The sequence below is a fragment of the Acomys russatus genome, chromosome 1 (assembly GCF_903995435.1).
Source record: "Acomys russatus chromosome 1, mAcoRus1.1, whole genome shotgun sequence".
In the NCBI taxonomy this organism is placed as follows: Eukaryota; Metazoa; Chordata; class Mammalia; order Rodentia; family Muridae; genus Acomys; species Acomys russatus.
In genome coordinates, this window is record NC_067137.1 from 93095645 (window position 1) to 93118022 (window position 22378).

Below are 22378 nucleotides of genomic sequence, written 5' to 3' on the forward strand. Positions count from 1 at the left end.
GGAGCACCGTCTTTCTTCTCTGTGTTCCCAGCACCTGGCACATAAGATTGTCACCAAGCTGATAATAAACACTTAATGAAAGGACAGACACATATTCACAGAGGCCCCCCTTTTTTTTGGTTGGGGGGGAGGGGTGAGCATCTCACCATCACCACCCATGAACTCAGCCTGCAATAGGACTCACATGTTCTGTGCCAACCGAGTCAAAATAGAGTAAAGAAGAAAAGGCTGTGCCTCTCATACTTCAGACCTAAGGAGACTAAAAAGCAGAAAAATCTGAAGGAAAAGGACACACTGAAGGGCAGGGCAGGCGATGGGAGCCAGAGTCCTGTTGCCCAGGACAGAGTATTAAGGAAAGTTGAGCTAGAGGAAACCACTCCGTGCCTGAGCACGAGCACCTGACTTTTTTTTCCCAGGACCCACGTGAAAAAGCCAGGTGTGGAGATGCACGCTTGTCCTCGGCAGCACTGGGGAGACAAGCACAGTCCATGGGGCTCGCTGGCCGGCCCAGCCTAACCCAAAGGCTCCAGACTAGTGAGAGGTCCTGTCTCAAAACACAAAGTGCAGGGCTAGGGGGACAGTGTGGTGGGTAAAGCGTTTGCCGCAGGAGCCCAGGGAGCTTGGCGCTCATGTAAAATCCTGGACATGGTGTGCACCTGTAATCCTGATGCTCAGAGGCAGACACAGGAAGGATGCTGGGTCTCACTAGCCAGCTACGTTAGGCCTGTAGTAGCCCAGTTCATTATGGTTGGGAGGTGGGATATGACAGAGGAGACCTATTCAACCCCTGGCAGCCAAGAAGCAAAATGAGAGAGACAGGAAGTAGCAAGAGTCACAATATCCCTTTTACAGGCACACCCCCCCCCCCAACACACACAGTGGCCTACCTTCCTTCCACCTTGTCCACTCTCCTCTAAAGATTGGCTCATTCCTCGAATATTGACTAGGCCTTCAACACATGAGCCTTGAAGGAACATTTCACATCTAAACTAGCATACACAGCTCTCGGGGGGGGGGGGGGGGTGCCGGCACGTTGCACCTCCACCGCCTCATGCCACACACATTTCCTGCTGACACGGTCCTCTCTAGTGACTTGCCTTACTATTACTACTTCACTGCAGCTGTAAGATAACATCAACATTATAATTTTACATAGATAATGCTCAAGGCACAAGCAGCCAAAGCAGCTTATCCAAGGTGAAACTTAATGACTCTCTTGGCTCGGAACCCAGGCAGTGTGCCCTTTGGCTAGCCCACCAAATACACCTTCAAGATACCCAAGTCCAAGAGTCTGGCAGTCCATATAGATAGGACCTTTTTTAGGGTAGATGGGATTTTATAAAGTGGAGCTTCCCAGATCTTGCTATGAAAATCACCTGGGGAGGTTGATAAAAGGGCCTCAGTAGGTAAAGGTATCTGCCACCAAACCTGAAACCCGAACTTGAACCCTAGGATCCACATAGTGGAAAAAGAGAACTCACTCCCACAAATTATCTTCTGGCCTCCATATGTGCGCCAGGACATGTGCCACCCCCAAGGACAAAAAAAGTAAAGTTAAAATAAATGAAAAGCACTTAGAGAGGCCATTAAACTTCAAACTGGAATCCATAGATCTTAGGAAGGGCCTAAAAACTCATGTCATATGGGCTCCCCAGGAAGTTGGCCAACCTTCCAAAGGGTCAGGAAATCGTAAGTACTATGATTTTTGTCCCTTCTGCTTTACTGTATTAAAACTTGCTTGTAGGTTACAGACTCATTGAGCCCCTGTAAAATGAAGGGTGACATCCATAAAACCATCGCAAATAGAAAACATCATCAAAGATCTTTAAGAAATAAATGTGTCTGGTGAGGATCCCAGTGCATCCCTGCATCCCCCAGCTCTTATGTTGAAGCCCTATGCCCAGTGTGATGTTATTTGGAGCTGAGGCCTTTGGAAGGGAAATAGATTAGATGAAGTTTTGAGGGTGGAGCAAGCCTCTAATCCTAGCCCTCAGGGAGACAGAGGCAGGTGGATCTCTGTGAGTTTGAGGCCAGCCTGGTCTACAAAGCGAGTCCAGGGCAGCCAAGGCTACACAGAGAAACCCTGTCTCAAAAACCAAAAGGAAAAAAATCATTTACTGGGGGCTGGAGAGATGGCTCAGAGGTTAAGAGCACTGGCTGCTTTCCCAAAGGTCCTGAGTTCAATTCCCAGCAACCACATGGTGGCTCAGGACCATCTATAATGAGATCTGGTGCCCTCTTCTGGTATGAAGGTGTTACACGCTGGCAGAGTTGTCTTTCTATCTGTCTGCACACATAGAGGTAAGGTTGTGTGAGAACAGAGCAAGAGGGTGGCTGATACACGCCAAGGATCTTGGCTTCACAGGACACCAACTCTGCAGTCGTATCAATCTTGGACTTCTATCTCTAGCATTGCTGAGAAGTCAATTTCTGCTGTTTAAGCCGCTCAGGCCGGAATTCTGTTATGGCAGTCTTCGGTGGCTAATGTTGGCTACCCATTTGAAACACCTGAAAAGAGGAACCCTTAATTGATGGATTGCCTGCCTCCTTGAGATTGACCTGTGGGCGTATCTGTAAGACATTTTCTTTATTGCTAGTTCGTATTAGAGAGCCCAGTCCACTGTGGGCAGTGCCATCCCTACGCAGGAATGTGTGGATTGTGTAAGAAAGCTGATGAGCAAGTCAGCGGGCACAAGCCAGTAAGCAGCATCCCTCCACAGTCTCCGCTTCAAGTGCTTCCTTGAGCTCCTGCCTTGACTTCATCCTCAATGACGGTCTCTAACTTGCAAGCCAAAAATAGACCCTTTCTTCCCCAAGTTGGTTTTGGTCAGCAAACTGTGCTGGCTAGTTTTTATGTCAACATGGCACAAGTTAGGGTCACTATGGAAGAGGGAGTCTCAATTAAAGAAAATGTCTGCGGACAGGCCTGTGGTGCATTTTCTTAATTGATGATTGGTATGGGCTATGGGCAATGCTACCCCTGGGCTGTTGGTCCTGGGCATTACAAGAAAGATGGATGAGCAAGCCATGAGGAACAAGCCACACCTTCATGGCCTCTGCTTCAGTTCCTGCCTCCAGGCTCCTACCCTGGCTGAGTCCCTGCTCTGAGCTCCCTCATCAATGGACTGTTAGCTAACAAAGACGTGGTCTGTCAATGCATTCATCTCTTCTAAAACACCACGTGTAGTAAGAGGCACTTGACAGCTATCTGACCGGTGGGAAGGGGCATCCTCAGTTGGTCCATAAGAAAGATCCAGGATCTGGGGCCTGGGATCCATCACTTGGGATTCCAGTACCCTAACGGAGCTCACTGGTGTCCAAGCCCATCTCAGCTTTCCAACGTGTTGTATACACTGAGACAAGTTACTCAACAGCCCTCTCTGACCCTCCATTTTCTCTGGAAAATGAGAACTCTCACACATGCCACTCACACTTGTGAAAAGTACACGAGATGATGTGTGAAAACTGCCAGGCACCTAATAGATCTTCTGTTGTTTCTTTCCCTTCTTCCTGTACTGCATGCAAAAAGCATTCCATTTCTGATGAAACAGACAGAAAAGCAAAGGCCTAAACAAATAAGCTTCCCCAAGAATCAGAGATAAACACATGAATCCACATCCATGCCACATCCACAGGAATGTCACTTGGTCTTCATGTCCTTCTGGGCAGGACAGCACCTGCCTTCTAGGGTTATTGTAACAAATGAATGAGCTACGCATGGCAGGCTGAGCACTGTGCCTGGACCACTCAAGATAGGCTAGCAAGTGTTACTGTCCCCAGTGCTGCTCATTCTATGAAGGAACGTGAGAGAAACTGTGGAGGCTTAGACAGTCAGCGTGTGAATAGTCAGCCCTAGAAAATGTCCTGGTAGATACAGGAGGGCACCCTTGACTGGGTTCCATGCCACTTCTTTCTCTCACCTGGTTCCAAGCATCCATTTTATTCCCTACTTACCCTAGGAGTTCTCCAAGAACAGACCATATGTATGTTGTTCCAATTGGGAGGCCTGGTTATACATATCCCCCCACAACTGGGTAATGAAGCCAGGGCTCCATAATAATTGGGTTCTACTTGGACAGAAGAATTAGTGTCATGTCAAAGATTTAGCAAAGGATATGCCGGGGTCAGGCCAGGCTCTGATAGTGTTCATGGGTGCCAACAACACAGCATCAGAGCCCCTCAAGCTGCCTCAGATAGAGTCCCTTCTGATTAGCCATCTGTGGTCACAGACATGGTCTGCTGGTCCAAATAGGGCAGGGATGGGCTATGACTACCCACAATACACAGGCTTCGTGCCGTCCTCATACCCCTTCATCTCACTGAAAACACACAGCCAGTCCATGAGGCCGGGATGCTTACCTCTGTGTCACAGATAAGGCAACTAAGGTTAGGGAGGTGTCAGTAGCTGAGCCACATCCAGAGAGCAATGGGAAAGCAGGGTGACAAGGTGATGGGTCACACCCTGGACCAGTCCATTCCAATGCCATCACTCTCCTCTCAGCCACATAGCTGAGAAATCACCTCTAAGTACTTACACCTCTGAGGAGCTGAGGAACCCCACAGGCTTCCTGGTTTGTAGCCTGAAAACCATTTAGATCATAACTCATCTGTTGCTGGTCCTTCAGATTTGCCGGTTGGGAAAGCAGGAAGGGAGAGATGAAGGGCTTTCTCAGAAAGAGCCAGGCATCTGGCTTTGTCTCATCTGCCCTGTCACAGAGGCTGACGTACCAGCGCCACACTCACTAGAAAGTGGGCTATCTAGGTTTTTCTAGCTTCTCACACACCTTTCAGAGCTAGTCAAGGTTTCCAAGCACATTCCCAAGATGGTCTTCAGCTCCCAAAGCCTGTGCTTGCTGCCCCTGGGCCCATGACAAGAGGACACGCATGTCAGAAGACAAACACCTTCTAGTCTTTTCCCAGCAGGGTGGCAATGACATCATGGAGTGCTCGAAGATAATTTGCACATTATCAGACTGATCTCCAGATTGTCTAATCAGCAGACATAACCCTTAATCGATTCGGCTCTCCCTCTTACAGTTCTACAAAGTCCACCCTGCCCTCAATGGCAGCCGGGCTCTGGGCATTTTCCTCTTAAGAGTGACAGAAAGGGAAGCTGAACTCTGAATCAACATGTGGCCAATGCACAGGAGTCTGACCTCCAGGGGCCTAGGACATCTCAACTTCAATTACGTGGGCCTGAAAAACACACTTGAGATAAATTTTATAGTGCGATATTAAAAAAGAAACAGAAAATAAAAAAACCATTTCCTTCTAAAGAACTGCAAGTTTGGTTTGAAAGCATATACTTGTTTATGCTATTAAATAAAAGTTATTAAATACAAATGAGTTTCTTCACAAATCCTCTCTCCTTCTTAAGAATGGCTCTGATGGTTCCAATAGGATAAAAGTTCTGAAATGGCACAAAAGATGCCTCCAATTGTGGTCTCTTGTCTCATCCGGCCCTGACTTCAATACTACCATTGGACCTGGCTGCTATCAACAGTGTGAATGTGCCATGTCACCACAGGCCTCCTGGCCTTCATCCGTGTGCATCCAATCTGAAACCCACGAGGTACTCTCTCTCTCCTGAATATTCCTCCTTGCTCTTCTAGGGCCAATCTGAACATCATCTCCTTGATGAACTCTTTCAAAACCTTACAGTGAGTGCAGTGGTCCTTAAGCTTTAGGATACACCAGAATACACTCCATGCTGGTTCCTACCCTCGGACTCTCTGCTGCTGGAGCCTGAGTATTTCCACGTCCAGTGAGTCAACAAGTAAGGCAAGTGCCCCACCAAGGGCAACCCTGCTTCACGACATGGAACGCATACAGTGCCACTGAGCCATGGGCGAGTTCATCCTTTGTAATTGACCCATTATACACTCCTACCTGAGACTGTGAGCTCCTCAAAGACAAGGCCATTAATTCATAGCTCTGCTTCTCTGTCCCAGCACTTAGTTAACATTCAGTACATAGGCACCAAACTTGGGATGGGGAGATGTGTGAGTGGACAGGTGGAAGCATGGGTGGATAGATGGATGGATGGATGGATAGATGGATGAATGGATGGACTGATTCAATAAATAAATGGATTAACAGCACAAATTTATTTATGCTGTTTTTATGCTTAAATCTAAGGCTTTGATCTCATCCCTACTCCCAAAAGTGTTCTGAAAACAGTATCAGTAGTAGATTCCAATTGTGCAGAGAAAGCACAGGGGATTTTTAAAGACTTTTGAAATTGTAGGCCTGGCTCACTGAGATTTTGAATGTTGCTCTGAAAGAGTCACAAAAGAAAGCTTCCGAATTGGTGCACTCACATTCCTGACCCCGCCCCCTTTTCTCCATGGACGACCATAGCTATTTGTAGGCATAACTATATAGAGATAAACGTGGTAAGAGAAACTGAGGGAAAAAGAAAACACCAACCTCATCTGCAGAGAGGTGTAGCTGCCCAAGGGAGGGAGACCCCCATTAGAAATGTCACCTCTCCCCAGGGAGAAGGTTGGAGCTCCAAGCATTCCCAGACACTCATCTGTCATTGAGGCAGAGAGCCTCAAGCACCAAGCAAAGAAGGCAAACCTATATAGAAAAAAATTTACAGAAGTGGACACTCAAGAGAAAAATGAGAGTGGGGGAGGGACAGAGGCAGGAGTGAATCCTCTGGGGTGGGGCAGGACAGCAGGGGTGAAGTTGACTGCTGAGCTGGCAGCTCAGGACAGCAAGGGCTGGGGGAAGGGAAGGTCAGTGCTGACTCTAGGTGGCAGGGATTGGGGGAAGGGGATGAGCCATGGGCCCTGCTGAGGAGGGCACAGTTGAAGGGGATGGAGCAAGGGACAGCGGGAGTCCCAAAGTCAAAAGGTCGCTATGGCTGTGGGTGGTATGAACCAATTGCTGGCGGCCCTGCGCACTACCGTATCTGTGGGGCAATTTTTCTAGGGCAGCAGCTTGGGTCACCCCGCAGCTCAACTAAAGGGAATGTCAGCATTTCCACTTGCCTCCAGACCTTCTCCTGGGGGAGCCGGCAGATTAGCCTCCTGGATTCACTTCTGCTTCCCTCCCTGGGTCTGGGAGCCTGGCTGCAAGGAGGACCATGGAGCTGAGCCCTCAGAATGCTGCTGAGCTGTCAGATTCAGTTCCCCATGCAGCAGCCCCAGTGGCATTTAGGGGCAGTACGGGTGGGAGCCCACTCCAAGCTCCAAACAGTAAGAGCGGCTAATGACCGGGTATTACTGATGCCAGCAATTAGTGCTCACGGGAAAATGGCGGGGGCCTGCTTCACCAGGGGCATGTGGGAGGAAACAGAGCGCACATTTGGAGCAGCAAGAAAATCAATGGTGTGTGTGGCCCACAGAAGCCAGGGTGAGGAGCTGGCTTCTCGGGGTTTGTCCAGAGAAACTGGGGCTAGGGAAAGATGGCTTCTCCAGACACCAAGATCTTGTCTGCTGTAGACTCAATTTTCTTAACCAATATATTTTATTAACAACTTAGTGACCAAGCATACATTACTTATAACCCAACTAACCAAAACAATAGGAAATGAGGATTAATGGACACAACAACAAAATCGTAACGATATCAGTTCCGAGGAACGATTCTCCGGGAGTGAGCTGCAGGATTTCTTCTGCTGGAACTTAGAGTAACCAGAACCCAGAACCTCAGCAGGAGCCGGAGCCCCGAAGCCTTCCCTTGAGCAGTTCTCTCTAGGAGTGGCCTCAAAGTGCAGTGATGAACAGCCAAAACTATCCCAAGTCTCCAAAAATTACCCGCCTCCAGTTTTGGGCTCATTTATATATCTCCTCCCAGAGTCTGTTCACAGGATCTTTTCAGCTGGCAACAATCAAGCTCCTGCACAAGGTGGTCGGGCTTCTAGTGGGTTAATCTCACCTGTTCTCTCACAAGACAGTTCCAATCCCGCACTTGGGATCCTAAAAAACAGGTTTATCTCTCCTTCAGTCTGCTATACCCACTTCTCTATGGGTGAAATCAGGGCCGATCACAGAGTTCTCAGAGTCTAAGTTATGAGAAGACACTACAAAAAAAATTAATTAATTAAAATAAGAGGTATTTCTAGGGACTCTGGAACTGCCCTTGTATGAGCGGGACATAGGATAGCCCAGATACAGCTACTCACTTCTGGTCAGTAAATGATGCTATATATAAGAGGCTGGTATCTCATTGGCAGGATGAGAAAGGGAAGAAGACAAGGATGAGCTAGAGTGTGTTGCTCACCCACAAGCCTGCAAATGGATGCAGACAAGCATGGGACATGTCTCTATATTGGAAAAGGAAAGGCGCCATTTCTTTACTAAGCATGCCTAGGTGATTTCCCAAGTAAGGAGGACGTAGACACCTATGATGATTTCACATATGAGATCCAGGTAGAAAGAGCAAAGAATGCAAGTGCTGGTCACAGAAATCTCCTCGGAGAGGACTGCAGCAATGGCTGGGGAAGAGACTGCCTCCTTCTGTTTACCAAGTTGCCAAGACTTTGCATATGTATGTACATATATGCACTAACACTGCTCGCCATGGAACACTCAGGAGAACTGGGGCAAATGCAACACAAAGGAAAAGCCATCCGCACACTATACAACAGGATGCCTGCACACAGGGACAAGTGGCCAGGCACCGAGGAAAAGCAAGAGCTAGGCTAGCACCGGAGGAGTGAGAAAGACAGCTAAGGGTCACTAATCCATGCTTTCCAGATAACACCCAAAATCAAAGACTATGTCCAGCCTCTTCCTGGTAGGAGGCAACTGCCCCTTGTGACTTCCTAGACAGTTAGACCAGAGAACAAGAGGGGAATGGGGGGACGTGGCATTGCCAGCTGCCTCGGTAGAGATAGGCTCTCCTCTCTAACAGCAAAGAAGAGCTCTCCCAAAGGACAGACAGAGAGCTGGGTGTAGTAGAGACTGGTGCAGAAAGAGTGAAGCCACATTCCTCCAGCCCTGCTTCCCAGAATCTGCCCAGATGGCAAAAGGAGGTGAGAAAACAAGGGTCTGTCACATTAGAAGCTTGAACCCTCAAAGCTAGAAGCAAATTAATGTCACAGGGTGTGTTTTCCCCGACTCCTGGTTCCTATAGTGAAGCTTAATCTTTAGCACTTTGGCATTTGGTTTGATTGGAGATAGAAATTGACAAGTGACTAAAGCACTGGAGAGATGGCTCAGTGGTTAGGGGACTGGACTGTTCTTATTTCCATTTCCAGAGCTTACATAGGGCAACTTACAACCACCTGGAGCTCCAGATTTAGGGACCTGATGCCTTCTTATGGCCTCCATAATCACTGCACTCATGTGTGCATGCACACACAAATGGGTACACACACACACACACACACACACACACACACACACACACACACAATTTAAAGTGAAAACAAATTTTTATAAAACAATAAATGAAGAGGTAAATTTAAAATGAGGTCATTGGAGCTGGGGAGACAGCTTAGCTGGCAAAGTAGTTGTCATGAAGACAAGAGGACCCGAATTTAGAACCAGCCCCACCCCATCCCCACTCCCCACCCCACCCCACCCCCACTCCCCCTCCTCTATCCCTCCGCTCCCTGCCCCCTGCCAGCACTCTTGCCAAAAAGATGGAATTAGCTGCACATACCTATAATTTCAGAACTGGGGAGATAGACAGGAGACTTCTGGAGCTCTCCACTGCCAGGTCCCCAAATCAGTAAATTTCACATTCAGTGAGGGACTCAGTCTCTAAGGTGAAGATCAACTGAGAGCACATGCAAGTGTGACTGACAGACAGACAGACAAACAGATGCTTGCGCTCTCTCTCTCTCTCTCTCTCTCTCTCTCTCTCTCTCTCTCTCTCTCTCTCTCCCCTCCCTCCTTCCCACCCCCTCCCCCCCCAGCTATTAGGATGGGTCCTGATCCAGTCTGCCTAGTAACCTATAAGAAGAAGTCATGAGGACACAAAAACAAGAGCCCAGGACATATGGGCACAGAGAGGAGAGGGCAGCCATCCACAAGCAAGGAGAGGGGCTCAGGAAGCCAACACTGACAGTACCCTAACCTTGGGATTTCAAGCCCCCAGAACCATGAGAAACTAATTTCTTTAGCTGAAGACTCCTGGCCTGACAGCCACAGCACACTAATAAAGAAGGTAGCATGACCAGTGAGCACAGATGGGGTGTAGGCCAGAGAGAACCACCACTCAAATCCAAACAAAGGTCTTGGCCAAGGGTGTGTTCATGACCTTTCCAAGCCTTGGTGAAAGTGCCCATCTGGCACCAATCCGTTAAGCTGACAGACTCCACTACTCAGGAGTCGTCTTTAAATTTAAGAATCTGGATACTTTTTAATGTCAGACTTTTGGTTCACTTTAGGAATATATACCAGGCCTGGAGATAGGGCTCAGTGGTTGAGAGTACTTGCTGCCCTTCCAGCGAACCCAGGTTCAACTCCCAGTGCCAACATGGTGGCTCACAACCATCATCTGTCACTTCAGTCCCAGGGGACCCAACACACTCTTCTAAACCTCACTAGGCACTGCATATGCATGTGGCGCACACACATGCATGCAAGCAAAATGCTCATATATGTGAAATAACAAATTAAACCTAAAAGAAAAATGCTTTTTAAAGAACACGTACCAACAAAATTGTATAAAGAAAGCAAAGCCCACACCATATGTCCACAAATACCCTTCCCCACCAGTGATCTCAGTGTGACCTAGATCTGGAGGCAAGCTCAACAGATTCCATGACCATATCCTGTTTTGAGGTTTTTTGTCAGCCCAGAAACCATAATGGCTGGTAGAGAGCCAGTCAAGTGGTGAATGCTAAGCCCCGCCCCCTTTGATTCCGCTTTCATAACTGGAAGTTAAGGAAGTAAAGAAAGACTAGGAACACAGATCTGCAGGATCACTTTGAGTCTATAGAACCTACTGTCGTCCCAAGGGACGTACCTATCCATGTGGCAGGTGAGCTCCTTACCCAAAGTCATGACCCATACAGGAAAACCATAGCAACCAACCAACAAGCATCAGTTGTTCCCACCAGCCGAGGGAAAAGATGGGCAGCTCTGGCTTTGGACAGTGGCCAGGCAAGGCAGTCCCCTTCTGCTGGACACCCCAACCCACCTCTGTCTGGGGACAAGGTTGACCATGTGCACTCTGACCTCAGCCATGGGTGTGGTGGCTGCCTGTGCTTCAGAGTCAACTTCCTGCAGAACACCGAGGCCCCTCAGGGGGTCACTGCCAGATGCCAGAGTAGAAAGCAAAAGACTGTCCCTGTATCACCTGTCCCACCCCTCACTCCCCAACCTTACAAGCGGGGACTCACGTCTGTGGTTCTCATTTCTGTGGTTGGGCGGGGACCGGGTCTCCTGGTCTTGGCTTTCGTCTCCCTCCTCACTGGCCAGGTGGGTGTGAGCGTAGTGGTAGCTGAGTCCCGGCCGGTTCTTGTAGCGCTTGCCACAGACTAGAGAAGAAAAGAGAAGATGCGATGAAAGGGCAGTGCCAGCAACCTGTCCGGTCACTCCCTCACACTCCAGGGCCACGGCCCGCAGCTGTGCACAGCAGAGCCAGGCTTCCCCTTAAAAGCACCTCCCACCATCAGACCCGACACGTGTAACCACGTGGCCCATGTACTCAAAAGAAGTAAAGAGCACGGAGGGCAACGGCTGTGTACGCGCTACCATTCTGCCTGCCGGGGGGGGGGGGGGGGGGGGGGCTTAGGCAAGTCAGCGAGCGGCTCTGTGCTTCCGAGGGTTTCGAGACAAAATGGCAGCGATGACGGGACCTACCCCCATTAACCATGCACAGCACAGAGTGCTTAGACAGGCACTGTGTGTTTGTTATGGAGCTAGGTATGCTAGGCAAGTGGTCCATCCCTGAGCCACACTCCCAGCCCTACACAGGGGGCCTTCAAATGGTGATGAGCACACAGAAACGGAGATTAGCATCATAACCTTCAACTATCAGCAAAAGCCTATCCAGTCCAACCCTTCAGGTCATCAAGCATGGAGTACACATCAGTGGGAAAGCCACCAGAACCCACGTCCCCTGGATTCCTCCACAGTGACCCGCCTGCTGCCCGCCCCATGCTTGGTTCTCTATGGAGTAGGACAGTTTCCATTGGGTAACACGCTCCATGTGTCACCCTGTGGTTTCTACCAGGAAAATGTGCTCTGCTCTCACCGCCAACGCAGTGAGACCGAGGCATGCTGGTGGCTGTAGTAGCCAAGAGCTCATGACCTCAGTGCTCCAATTAACCTCTGGCACCCCAGACCTGTCTTGAGTGAGACAACTTGAGACCAAAGGCAACTGGTAACACTAAAATGTCATCTTAGAGGCAAGAAGAAAGGGGTCGCTCAGTACCCTAGCTGCTCAGGGCCTAGAAAGCAAAAAGCAGGCAAAGCAGGCAAAGTGACCAGGCGGGATGGGAGTGGGGAGGGCAGACCACCAACCATTTTTCCCACACACTCAGCCCAGACTTCACGCTTTTGGGATGGAGTTGCCGAGAACAGAAGATTTGGGGTCTTCACAGTGAAACTGATTCCCAAATGCTATCTTACTCGTCCTCCCAGCAGACCAAGCCCAGTGGACTCTGCTGGGGCAACAGGGGATGGACTAGCTCTGAGGGGCTCTCCCTTCTCGCAGATCCCTGGTGCCAGAGAGGGAGTAAGAACAGGACTTCAGAATCAGACCTAGACCCAATCCCCAGTTCCAGGTGTCCAAGTTCAGTGGCTGTGACTGTCGCTATATGGAAAAGAGCCATTAGAGACCACCATGAGGACTTGCCACAGCTTGTCGTCTCCTTTCAGGTCCTCCTGGGGTTGGGTAAACAACACCATCTCTTCTCTCCCGTAGTTAGGAAGATTCCTTCTAATTACCATAATTCATTTTGAGTAATAGCCACGACAATAGTTTCAAGTGGCAGAATTGGATAGCTCTTATCTTTATGAATCTGGAATTAGTATTTCACTGTTTTGAATGACTCTGTAGCTAATTTTTCACCTTTATTAAATTGAAGCAGTTCCTGTTGTTCCTGTCTTAGAATCTTATTATAGGAAAGTTTTATTGGCTGCCATGTAAGCATCTGCTAATACGTGGCTTTTCACGAGCTTGTGGATATGGTGAATTAGGTTGGTTTCCTAATATTTCCTATTACTGAACTGTTCTTGCATTCCTAGAACACGCTCCATTGGGTCAGAGTGTATTATTCATTTGATATACTGCTGGACTCAAACTTGATAATATTACATCTCAACTCTGACTCGTAGAGCTATAATTTTTGAATTACCTTTATCAAGGTTCAATTTTACAGTTTTGTCAACTTCCAAAAACAAATGGGAAAGTTTTACTATGTGAAATTGGACAAGTCACATAATCTCTCTGTGCCTTTTCTCTGGAAATGAAGGTAATAATACTTACTTTGAAGGTTAATTAAAAGATCATAAATAGTATCTGCAAAGGATCTCACCTAGTCTAACGTAATAGATAAATAAAAAGATCAAGAAATAATAAGTAAGGGGCAAGAGACATCAACCTTGTTGGTCACATCTTAAGGTTTGGGCCCTCCCAAAGAGAAACATTGATCTCTCATACTGTTCTGTGGAATCCAGCAATTGGCTGGACTTCCTTGACGAGTGTTTGAAATTCAAGCTGGTGGCCTAGCAACTATAAATTCAAGGTGTTCTCTCTTCTTCTTTTCTTCTTCTTCTTCTTCTTTCTCTCTCTTCTCTCTCTCTCTCTCTCTCTCTCTCTCTCTCTCTCTCCTTCTCTCTCTCTCTCTCTCTCTCTCTCTCTCTCTCCAAACTAAAATGACACCTTGCAACCTTGCATCTCAGTTCCATGTGGCTCAGAAAGCAGGACATAAAGAAGCCCCTGAGATACACTCTATGCTTGTGGCTTTTTCCATTTAACCTTTTAAATGATCTGAGGTCAATAAGCAACAAATTACAGGGCTATTGGATATGAATCCACTTATTCACCAAACACATTGTCGATGAGGAAAGCATGTCTATTAAAAATAAAGCTCTTTCCAGTGCTTGCACAAGGCAGCCTGGGCCCTCTGCAGATCCACGCACGAGCCAAATGAGCCAATTATGCACTGCCGAGTCAACCATTGCTTTCCTTTCCTTTCCTTTCCTTTCCTTTTCTTTTCTTTGTTTTTGTTTTTTTGTTTTTGTTTTTTTGTTTTTTTTTTTTCCTTAACCATAGAATGTCAAGATCTTAACTGTCACTTAGACTAGGCACCCATTAATATTATTCCCACTAATACTCTAGAAGCCTGTCGTGGGACTCGGGGGATGGGAACTTACTTCCCATCAGAGCAGGTGCTCCTCCCCTGGGACTTCTTGACTTGTCCTTCTGACTTCACCTGCAGTCTCCTCTTCAGAGTCATTTCCCCATTGACTTATCTGATATGCACAGCTATGCCTCATCTGCTGACAAGCACATTCTACAAAACGTACTTGTTAAGCGGCTGATGAACAGACATAGATACACTTGTGCAGGAGACAAGAGCCAGGAATGGAGGCAAGCCTGTAGCATCTACTCCATCTATCGACACTGTGGTTGTTGGGATGGGTTTGGCCCCATAAACTCGTGTGTTTGAATGCTTGGCCCCTAGGGAGTGACACTCTTAGGAGGTGTGGCCTGAGGGGAGGAAGTGTGTCACTGTAGGATGATGGGGTTTGAGGTCTCCTATGCTCAAGCTATACACAGTATGGTACACATTGCCCTTCTGCCATCTGTGGATCGTGGTGTAGAACTCTCAGTTCCTTCTCCAGCACCATGTCTGTCTGCACACTGCCATGCTTCCCACCATGATGATAATGGAACTAAACCTCTGAAACTGTAAGCCAGCCCCTGTAGAGGAATTTTCATTCAGAACATGGCTGCTCTGGCAAGAGATCACACCCAAAGATTTTCTAGGTCTGTGTGATCTGGCTGGAATACAAATACACCTTCAATCCAGGAGACAGAGGCAAGCAGATCTGAGTTCAAGATCAGCCTGATATAGAGCAAGTATCAGGTAAAGAAAAGCTTAGGAGGTACATACCTTTAATCCCAAACAATGAAGGTAAAGTTGGTTTGTAGAAAGAAGCACCCATGCTTGAAAGTGATGTGTGAGTGGCAGAAAAAGTGAAAAATCAGAGATTTGACAGAATAAGATACGGCCAACTCTCACGAGAAGAGAGAGGAAAGGAAGCTACTTAAGGGAGCAACACAAAGAATGGAGATGGAGGAGAGAGTATTACAGAGAGAGGTTGAATGAGAAAACAAGCTAACAAAGGTGAAGGCAGAACGAGCGAAGATGAGGAGGAGCCCGGAGATTAGACTAGATTGCTGGAGTTAGTTTGAGGCTGAGCATTGAAACTCAAAGGTGGAAGAGAGAAGCCAGATTAAATAAGTCAGCTGGGAGAAGAGTTTGAGCCACAACAGCTGAGTTGAGCCAGCCAGCCCAGAGCTCAGTACTAACAAAAAAGGGTGAGCTTATTAAGCAGTAAGTCTCAGAGGCTGAAAACATTCTACACCTAGGTTAGACTGTACAGAGGCTAGAAGCTTCCAGGACTAGGCCTAGGTTAGCAGAGAGAGGTACTGAGCCTACCAGACAATTGAAATGGGCAAATAAAAGTTCTCTTTACAAGCCCCCAATGAAATGTTTTCCTTTATAAGAGCTACCATGGTCATTGTGTCTCTTCACAGCAATTGGAAATCCTAAGACACATGCTAATCTCATGCTACCAGCTCTTAGAACCTACAAATAGCGGCAATCCATATCCTCCCCTAGCACTGTAGACAGAGATACCTTGGGGCACAAATTGTTTTGCTAGAACACAGATTCTCACCATGGGCTTCCCAGGCCGGCACTACTAGTATCACCTGGGAACTTGTTACAGAAGCAAGTTCTCAGGTGCCTCCACCCCTAGCCCCTGAATCAGAAGCAATGGAGGTTGGGGGGTGGGAGGGACACGACCCAGATATCTGTTCAACAAACCAGGGAACCCAGATTATCCTGGAACTCACTAAAGCTTGAGAAGGTCTCAGCCTGGCTCTAACCAACCTGCTCTACCTATCTTCCTAGTGTGTGGGTGTGGGGAGGAGCCTACCCTGAGGCATGTGATTCGTCACTAGAAGATCCAGATGCAGGCAGCTCTGTGAGGTAGCCTGGATGCCAGACTCCTTCATAAAGTGCCTCAGAATAGAACCTCATTGTTTGTGGCTCATTTGAACAGTGTCTGCCCTTCATTACCAGACCTTCAGCAATAAGTTTATCAAACGCGAATATATGCTAGGCCAGTGACACCAAAAGGATAAAGAGAAAGGGACCCAGGTCCCTCTCCTCCTCCGAGTTCTCCATCTGACAAAAGAGATGTGCTTGTAAAGGAGAGACACACTGTGGCTGTGTGAGCAGGCATGCCTGCCAGGGGTATCTGAGAGGGGCAGCAGATGGCTTGAGCTGGGGGGAGAATGGCTTCCTAGAGTGTGAGCCCCTTGGAGGAAAGCATACGATGAGCAAGACTACACCTGGGGCTCCCCAGCATAGCCACGCAGCACCTCGAGGCTACCGGGAGCCATTTGAGAAAGCTGCAGCAACGGAGAAGGGTGGACTTGAGGAAGCTAACCAGAAAGGCCACCGGGGCTTGACCCCATCCTCACAATGAGGGACCAGGGGAGGAGTTCACCTAGAGGATCAATTTAAGCTGCCTCACATGTCAGCATACCGCTTACAGGCTGACTCTGAAGGTAGCAGAACACTGTTTGCCTTGCTGATGGATAGAAACAATATGGCCTCACAGGTGGGAATGAATTGTTGGGGAGGAGTTCAAGATAGCTTGTGGGAAGGATTAAGCTTTGTCACAGGTGGAAGCAGTCTTAGTGGGTTTTACCCTTGGGGCACCCCATGAATACCTTGTGAAAGACTGAGTGGAGCCATCCTGGGTCTGGAATTCAGGAAGCAGACCTGGGAACCCCACCTGGACTATTGTCTTTCTAATGGACCCTCACCGGGAGAAGGAGCCGGTCCTTCCCACGTGACTCAGGCAGTTGGGGAAGAGAAAATAACAAAGTCGGCTACAGAGAGAGCGTGCGGCGGCAGTGGATGAGCTGGACCAGCACGCAGGCCAGAGAGACACCTAAGGACCCATCCCGTGGAACGGCTACCGGAAGGTTCACTCTTTTGTCCCTTTAACCTTTTTCCTTTTTGTATAAGCTAGTTGGGTTGTATAATAAAGTTTAATTGCTAAGAAACAGAGTCAACAATAGCTTCTGGCAGAAAGCGGTGTAAGAATGCAATGAAGGGACAACAACCATAGCTGTCTCTGATGTGCTCTGCCCAGACCTGGCCTCATCTGGCAGCAGGTCTTGCCCTCCTCCCTCGCCTTCCTGCTAATATCCTAAGCAGTTTGCTCCTCATCACAGAGCCTTGGAGCATGGTCATCCTTGTGGGAACCAGGCCCAATTGGGCTGCCTGCCTGTCTTGCTGTTTCATGTCCTGTTTCTAGCAGCTTCCATGTCTGTGTTTATGTTGGTTAGCTAGTCATGTTTACTGCTCTGAGAACGCACCCCTCCCCTCCTCAGGACTTTCCCTCCTGTGTGCAATCATCTCTTGAGGGATTTCACCCACAAGTGTCATTCTTGTTTTGCTGCCTATAAAAAGGCTCTTTGGTCAAAGTCAGACCCCACTCTCCACTCAACTGTGAAGAATGTCCTGTCCATTGGGTAGATCTGGGTAGAGGTTCAAAGTTTACTGCATGTATTGTCCTTGGCTGGTGCCATAGTTTGAGCAGGACCCCTGGGCCCAGATCCGCCTTTCAATGTTCTTCTAGTACATTTGTAGGACCCTCTGGATCCTTCTATTTCCCCATTTTCCCATGCTTCTCTCACCTAGAGTCCCAATAGGATGTCCTCCCCTCTGTCCCACTTTCCTGATAAGTGAAGATGTTCATGGGACATGCCCCTTGAGCTAGTGTCCAGATATAAGTGAGTATATACCATTTGACTTTTTCTGCTTCTGGGTTAACTCTGGTGCCCCATATTTGACCATGTCCCCTGAATGGGGAGGCCTGGTGGCACTCAGAGGAAGGATAGCAGGCTACCAAGAAGAGACTTGATACCCTATGAGGATATAAAGGGGGAGGAGGTCCCCCTCAGTCACAGTCATAGAGGAGGGGAGTACAGGGGAAATGGGAGGGAGGGAGGGATGGGAGGATACAAGGGATGGGATAACAATTTAGATGTAATATGAATAAATTAATAAAATATGTTTTTAAAAAAGAAAGGCTCTTTGGACACTGAATAAAAGCCGCCGCTGCTGCTGATCTCTTAACACGAAGGACCCGCTGTTTTAGTGTGTGTGTGTGTGTGTGTGTGTGTTAAATCCACAGTCCCTCGCCCTTGACTCAGTACCACGATGGCACAGGTGCCACACATCCTTCTGCCTAGCACACACCACATCCCGACTCCCAGTTGCCCTGGTGAGGATCCAATCCTTCTTCAGCTCTTAGTTCCTAATGCCCTTCCCCAGGGAGGTCCTGCCAAGCATCAGGATTCTGGTGCTCATCAGTCCTACAGGCACCCAGTGAGACAGGCCCTGAATGCTCACACACATTTCATCCGCAGTGCCCTGCCTGGGGTCTTGACTATGACAGGCACGTGGATGTCAGCTAAGGGACGACGGGAAGACTCCCAGATTCCTGACTTGGGTAGGCTGTTGGAATCAAATCTAAGGAAGAAAGAAAATGGGCTCAGTCTGTGGGACTTTTATCCTCATGGAAAGACTAGGCTATGGGCACAGTGGCACTGGAAGTTACCAGTGTTGAGACACTCCAAGGGAAACTCTGGAGAAGAATAGCAGATGAGGTGGTCACAGGAAGGAGCCTGGGCAACACAGGGTTCCCCTTTTAAATTAGTTAAGAGAGACTCACAGGAGAGCCTGAAGCAGGAGGAGAGTTTTAGGACACAAGAAGCACGGAGGCCCCAGCCACAGCTCCTCCGTGCTCCTTAGTGCTCCTCCATGCTCCTCATGGGCTGGGATTCTGAGTGCAACAAGCAAACATGCTCACAGCAACTCACAGCCTCATTGCAGTGCCTTGATTGAGGCATGTCCCCCACCATAGATTCAGGCATTGGAACCCTTGGTCCCCAGTTGGTGGGGCCGTTTGGGAGGAGAGGACCAGGCTGCAGATAGCTGGAGTGCAACAGGAAATGAGGTCGTGGAAAAAGGCTCATAGACTACTCCTTCCAGCAGGACTGGAGGAGGAGGCAGGGCAGCTGGTGGAAGAAGGGGGCTGTAGTTAAGGAGGAGAGGGTTGTAATGATTTATCAGGGTGAGTCTGTGAGCAGGTCAGAGGCTAACAGGAGGCAGCTGGGGTGGGCAGCTTGAAAGGCAGAGATGGGAGGACTTGGAGTTAACAGAGAGGACACTGAGCTCCAAACAAAGCTGCTAATGCTAACACCTAGTCTTTCCAATGATAGCATCACAGAGTGAGGGAAGAAGTCAAGGCTCTGTGATTTATTCTGATGGAACTGCAATGGAATAAGAGCACTACATTTTGATGGGAAGAAGACAAGCTAGAAATGACACTGTTTGACCTCCTGCGATTAATCCTACTTTCCAGTCACTCCAAATGCTAAGGGCCAACTTTATAGGCAATGATCCAAGTAATCAGAAAGCGCCTCATACTGGGTTTCATGTTCTGTGGTCACCATCTTGAAATACTTCCTATAGATTCCTCAAAAGCTCCTCATGATGCGTGTGTGCATGCGTGTGTGTGTGTGCGCACGCGCGCGCGCGCGCGCGTGCACATTGAGTATATGCTCTCAATGGCTGGAAGCTCACTCTAGGGCTGACTAGCTGGACACTGAGCCCAGGATCACCTGTCTCTAAATTCCCCAATGCTGAGGTTACAACTGCACACCACCACACCCAGCTCTTATTATGGGTTCCAGGAATCAAACTCGGGGTCTTACCAACTGACCTCCCTCTCCAGTCCCTCTGAATCTTATCTTGCACTGGAAATCTGGGCGTGGAGGTATGGGAGTAGGTGACCCCAGTTGAAAGCTTTAAATTCACCTGAGCTCCAAGCAGCTGAGTCAAGACTCCAGGGAGTCTGCCTAGGCCAGCTCATGGGTCACCGTAGAAGTGTGATAAACTGCTCTGGCCCTGGTCAGTTTGGTCATTGGAGAGGATGGGGAACTGCAGCGACGTCTGAATAGTCCACATCTGAACTGGGTGGGTTCAGACTCTGACTAGGGCCAAGTGCTAAGCCTTTGTGCACCCGTGTGCCCTCTCTGGAATGGGGCTCACTGTGACAGCACACCTACCTCGCCATAAGGAGAAAGGTTCCGTGAGAACGGTTTGAAAGAGCACCCACGGTCTCAAGTCAATCGTCGGCTGTCATCATCACCCACTGTCATCAAAAGGGGCTCCGCCAAGACAATAAACCCCAAAGGGGAGGGAGCTAGCTGTTTCTCCTCTGAAGTCTGGGGTAATGGTGTAGAGCAGACAAGAAGGTACGGAGAAGAATAACGTTCTGAAAATAAAGTATTGGCGCCATCTGCTCCCCTTTTATCAAGTCAGCAACCGCACTCTGGAAGTAGCTGTCGCAAGGAGTCAGACTAAGCCCCAAGATTGCTGAAGCGTGCAGAGAGGGCTGAACCTCCCCACCCCACCCCCCATCCTCCCTCCACAGTCTCCTTCCCCAGGGCCCATTCCTCCGCGTCATGCACCTCTGCAGCCATCACCCCTGGGACCAGTCTGCCCCATCTGGTCCTTCTTTTCACCTTGGCAAGCAAGCACCTGGATTTTGTGTTCCTGGCACAGCGCGTGTGGAGAGCCATGGCTGTGACAAGGGAAGTCCAGCTTGCCTCCCTCTCTCTCCTTCCCCCTGGGGCGGATCCATCTGTCAAGCTGCAGAAATAGCTTTGCCTACATTCCCGGTCCAGAGCTGGGTTCTCCACATGGGACCTCCAGGCTAGAGTTACGAATGCCATCAGTGTTGTCCCAGAGCAGGGACAGCACGTCTCCTATCCCCCCCACCTCAGTCCTACTCCAATCATTTTCTGGGGCTGAATGGGGGGTGTGGGGGGTTGTTAGGAGGGGCTGGCAGTTTGTGTGAACAAAGCCGACCGCAGAATCCTTCCTGCCGGGGAGAAGCGGCTGCCTTCCCTACTGATAACTTAATGACTCTGGCACATTTTCATCAGCCCAACTTGGAGCACGCAGTGGGTATCTGAACCAGTGGCTGCCAGAGACTGAAAGCAGCGACTAAAAGCAATTACGGGATGAGTGTCCAAGAGGCAAAGCCTGGGCCTTGGGAGCCACAAGAAGCATCGCATTCCCAGCATCTGTCTGTGGCACACGGACGCTCAGCCCCTTCTCTCTACAGCTCAACTCCTTCAGCTGGGACACAAATCACAGTGCCAGGCACCTGCTGCTGGCCAGAGGGCATCGGTACAACAATCAGGCAGCCTTAGTCCGATCCCTGCCCAGAGCCTTGCCCCAGTCACAAGACAGGGGTCCTGTTTTACAGGTGAGGAGCCTGAATGTGGGAAAAGATAAATGACTCCTGAAACTGGCAAATCCAGGATTCAAATCCAGGCCTGTCGGCCATTTGGAGAATACAGCTAGAAGGTGTTTCATGTGTTTTCTGCTCGTCACTCCTGCCCCGGGCTGCCCCCCGGTGCCTGGGGCTGACCTCCATAGCCCCTTCCTCATTCTGCATCTGGCAATTTGCCAAGAAGAAGCAGCTGCGGGAGGGCAGAGGGTGAGAAGGGCAAGGTCAGGTGTGCGCCCTGCCCAGGTTTTATCCCGCTGGGGCCTTCATAATCATGATGTCATCCTGCTCTGTCCTGCTCAGAGCCCTTCAGAGTGCAATCCACACCCCACACACACCTGCCCAGCATTCCTCTTCCTCCTCTCTGCAGTGCCGTCCAGGGGTGGAAGAAAGCCCACGCCCAAGTCGGGAGCAGTCAAAGTGAGAAAAGCCCTGAGACTGGGGCAAAAGCCGGGAGAGATGCGTTTCAGACGTGTCTTCTCCAGGTGGGTTTGTTCATCCCTGAGGACCATTTTCAAGGGTTAGGCTTTCTTTAAGAGCCAACAACAATGGCTCCACAGGACTCCGAATAGACAAGGGGAAGATCCATCCAGTCCCTGCAATGTTTGCACCTATAGTTGTGTAAGGAGCAAGAATCTCCTCTCTGGCAAGCCCAATGCTCCCTCACTGTGGTGGGCCTCACTGGCTGGAGTCCAGATGAGCTGGTTGCCTCCAGGAGCCCTGAAATCCAGCTCCAGCCCTTTTATAAGCCCTCTCCATATCTTGAACAAACCCCATTGTAAAAATACGGAGACTGGATCTAATCCATTCCAGTTCCCCAGGCCCTGCTTTCTCTGGGCCTTGAAAGG

General features: G+C 49.1%; 1 protein-coding gene across 3 annotated transcripts in view; it reads right to left on the reverse strand.

Annotated features, from left to right (window-relative positions):
* The window catches only part of Dpf3 (double PHD fingers 3), a 277997-nt gene that overhangs the window by 65416 nt on the left and 190203 nt on the right, over positions 1-22378 (reverse strand). For all 3 annotated transcript variants that reach the window (XR_007830923.1, XM_051148677.1, XM_051148689.1), the window contains exon 7: positions 11306-11443. Coding sequence is in view for 2 of the 3 variants with exons in the window: in XM_051148677.1 (XP_051004634.1) it covers positions 11306-11443 (138 nt within the window). In the remaining variant the exon portion in view is untranslated. The remainder of the gene's footprint in view (positions 1-11305; positions 11444-22378) is intronic.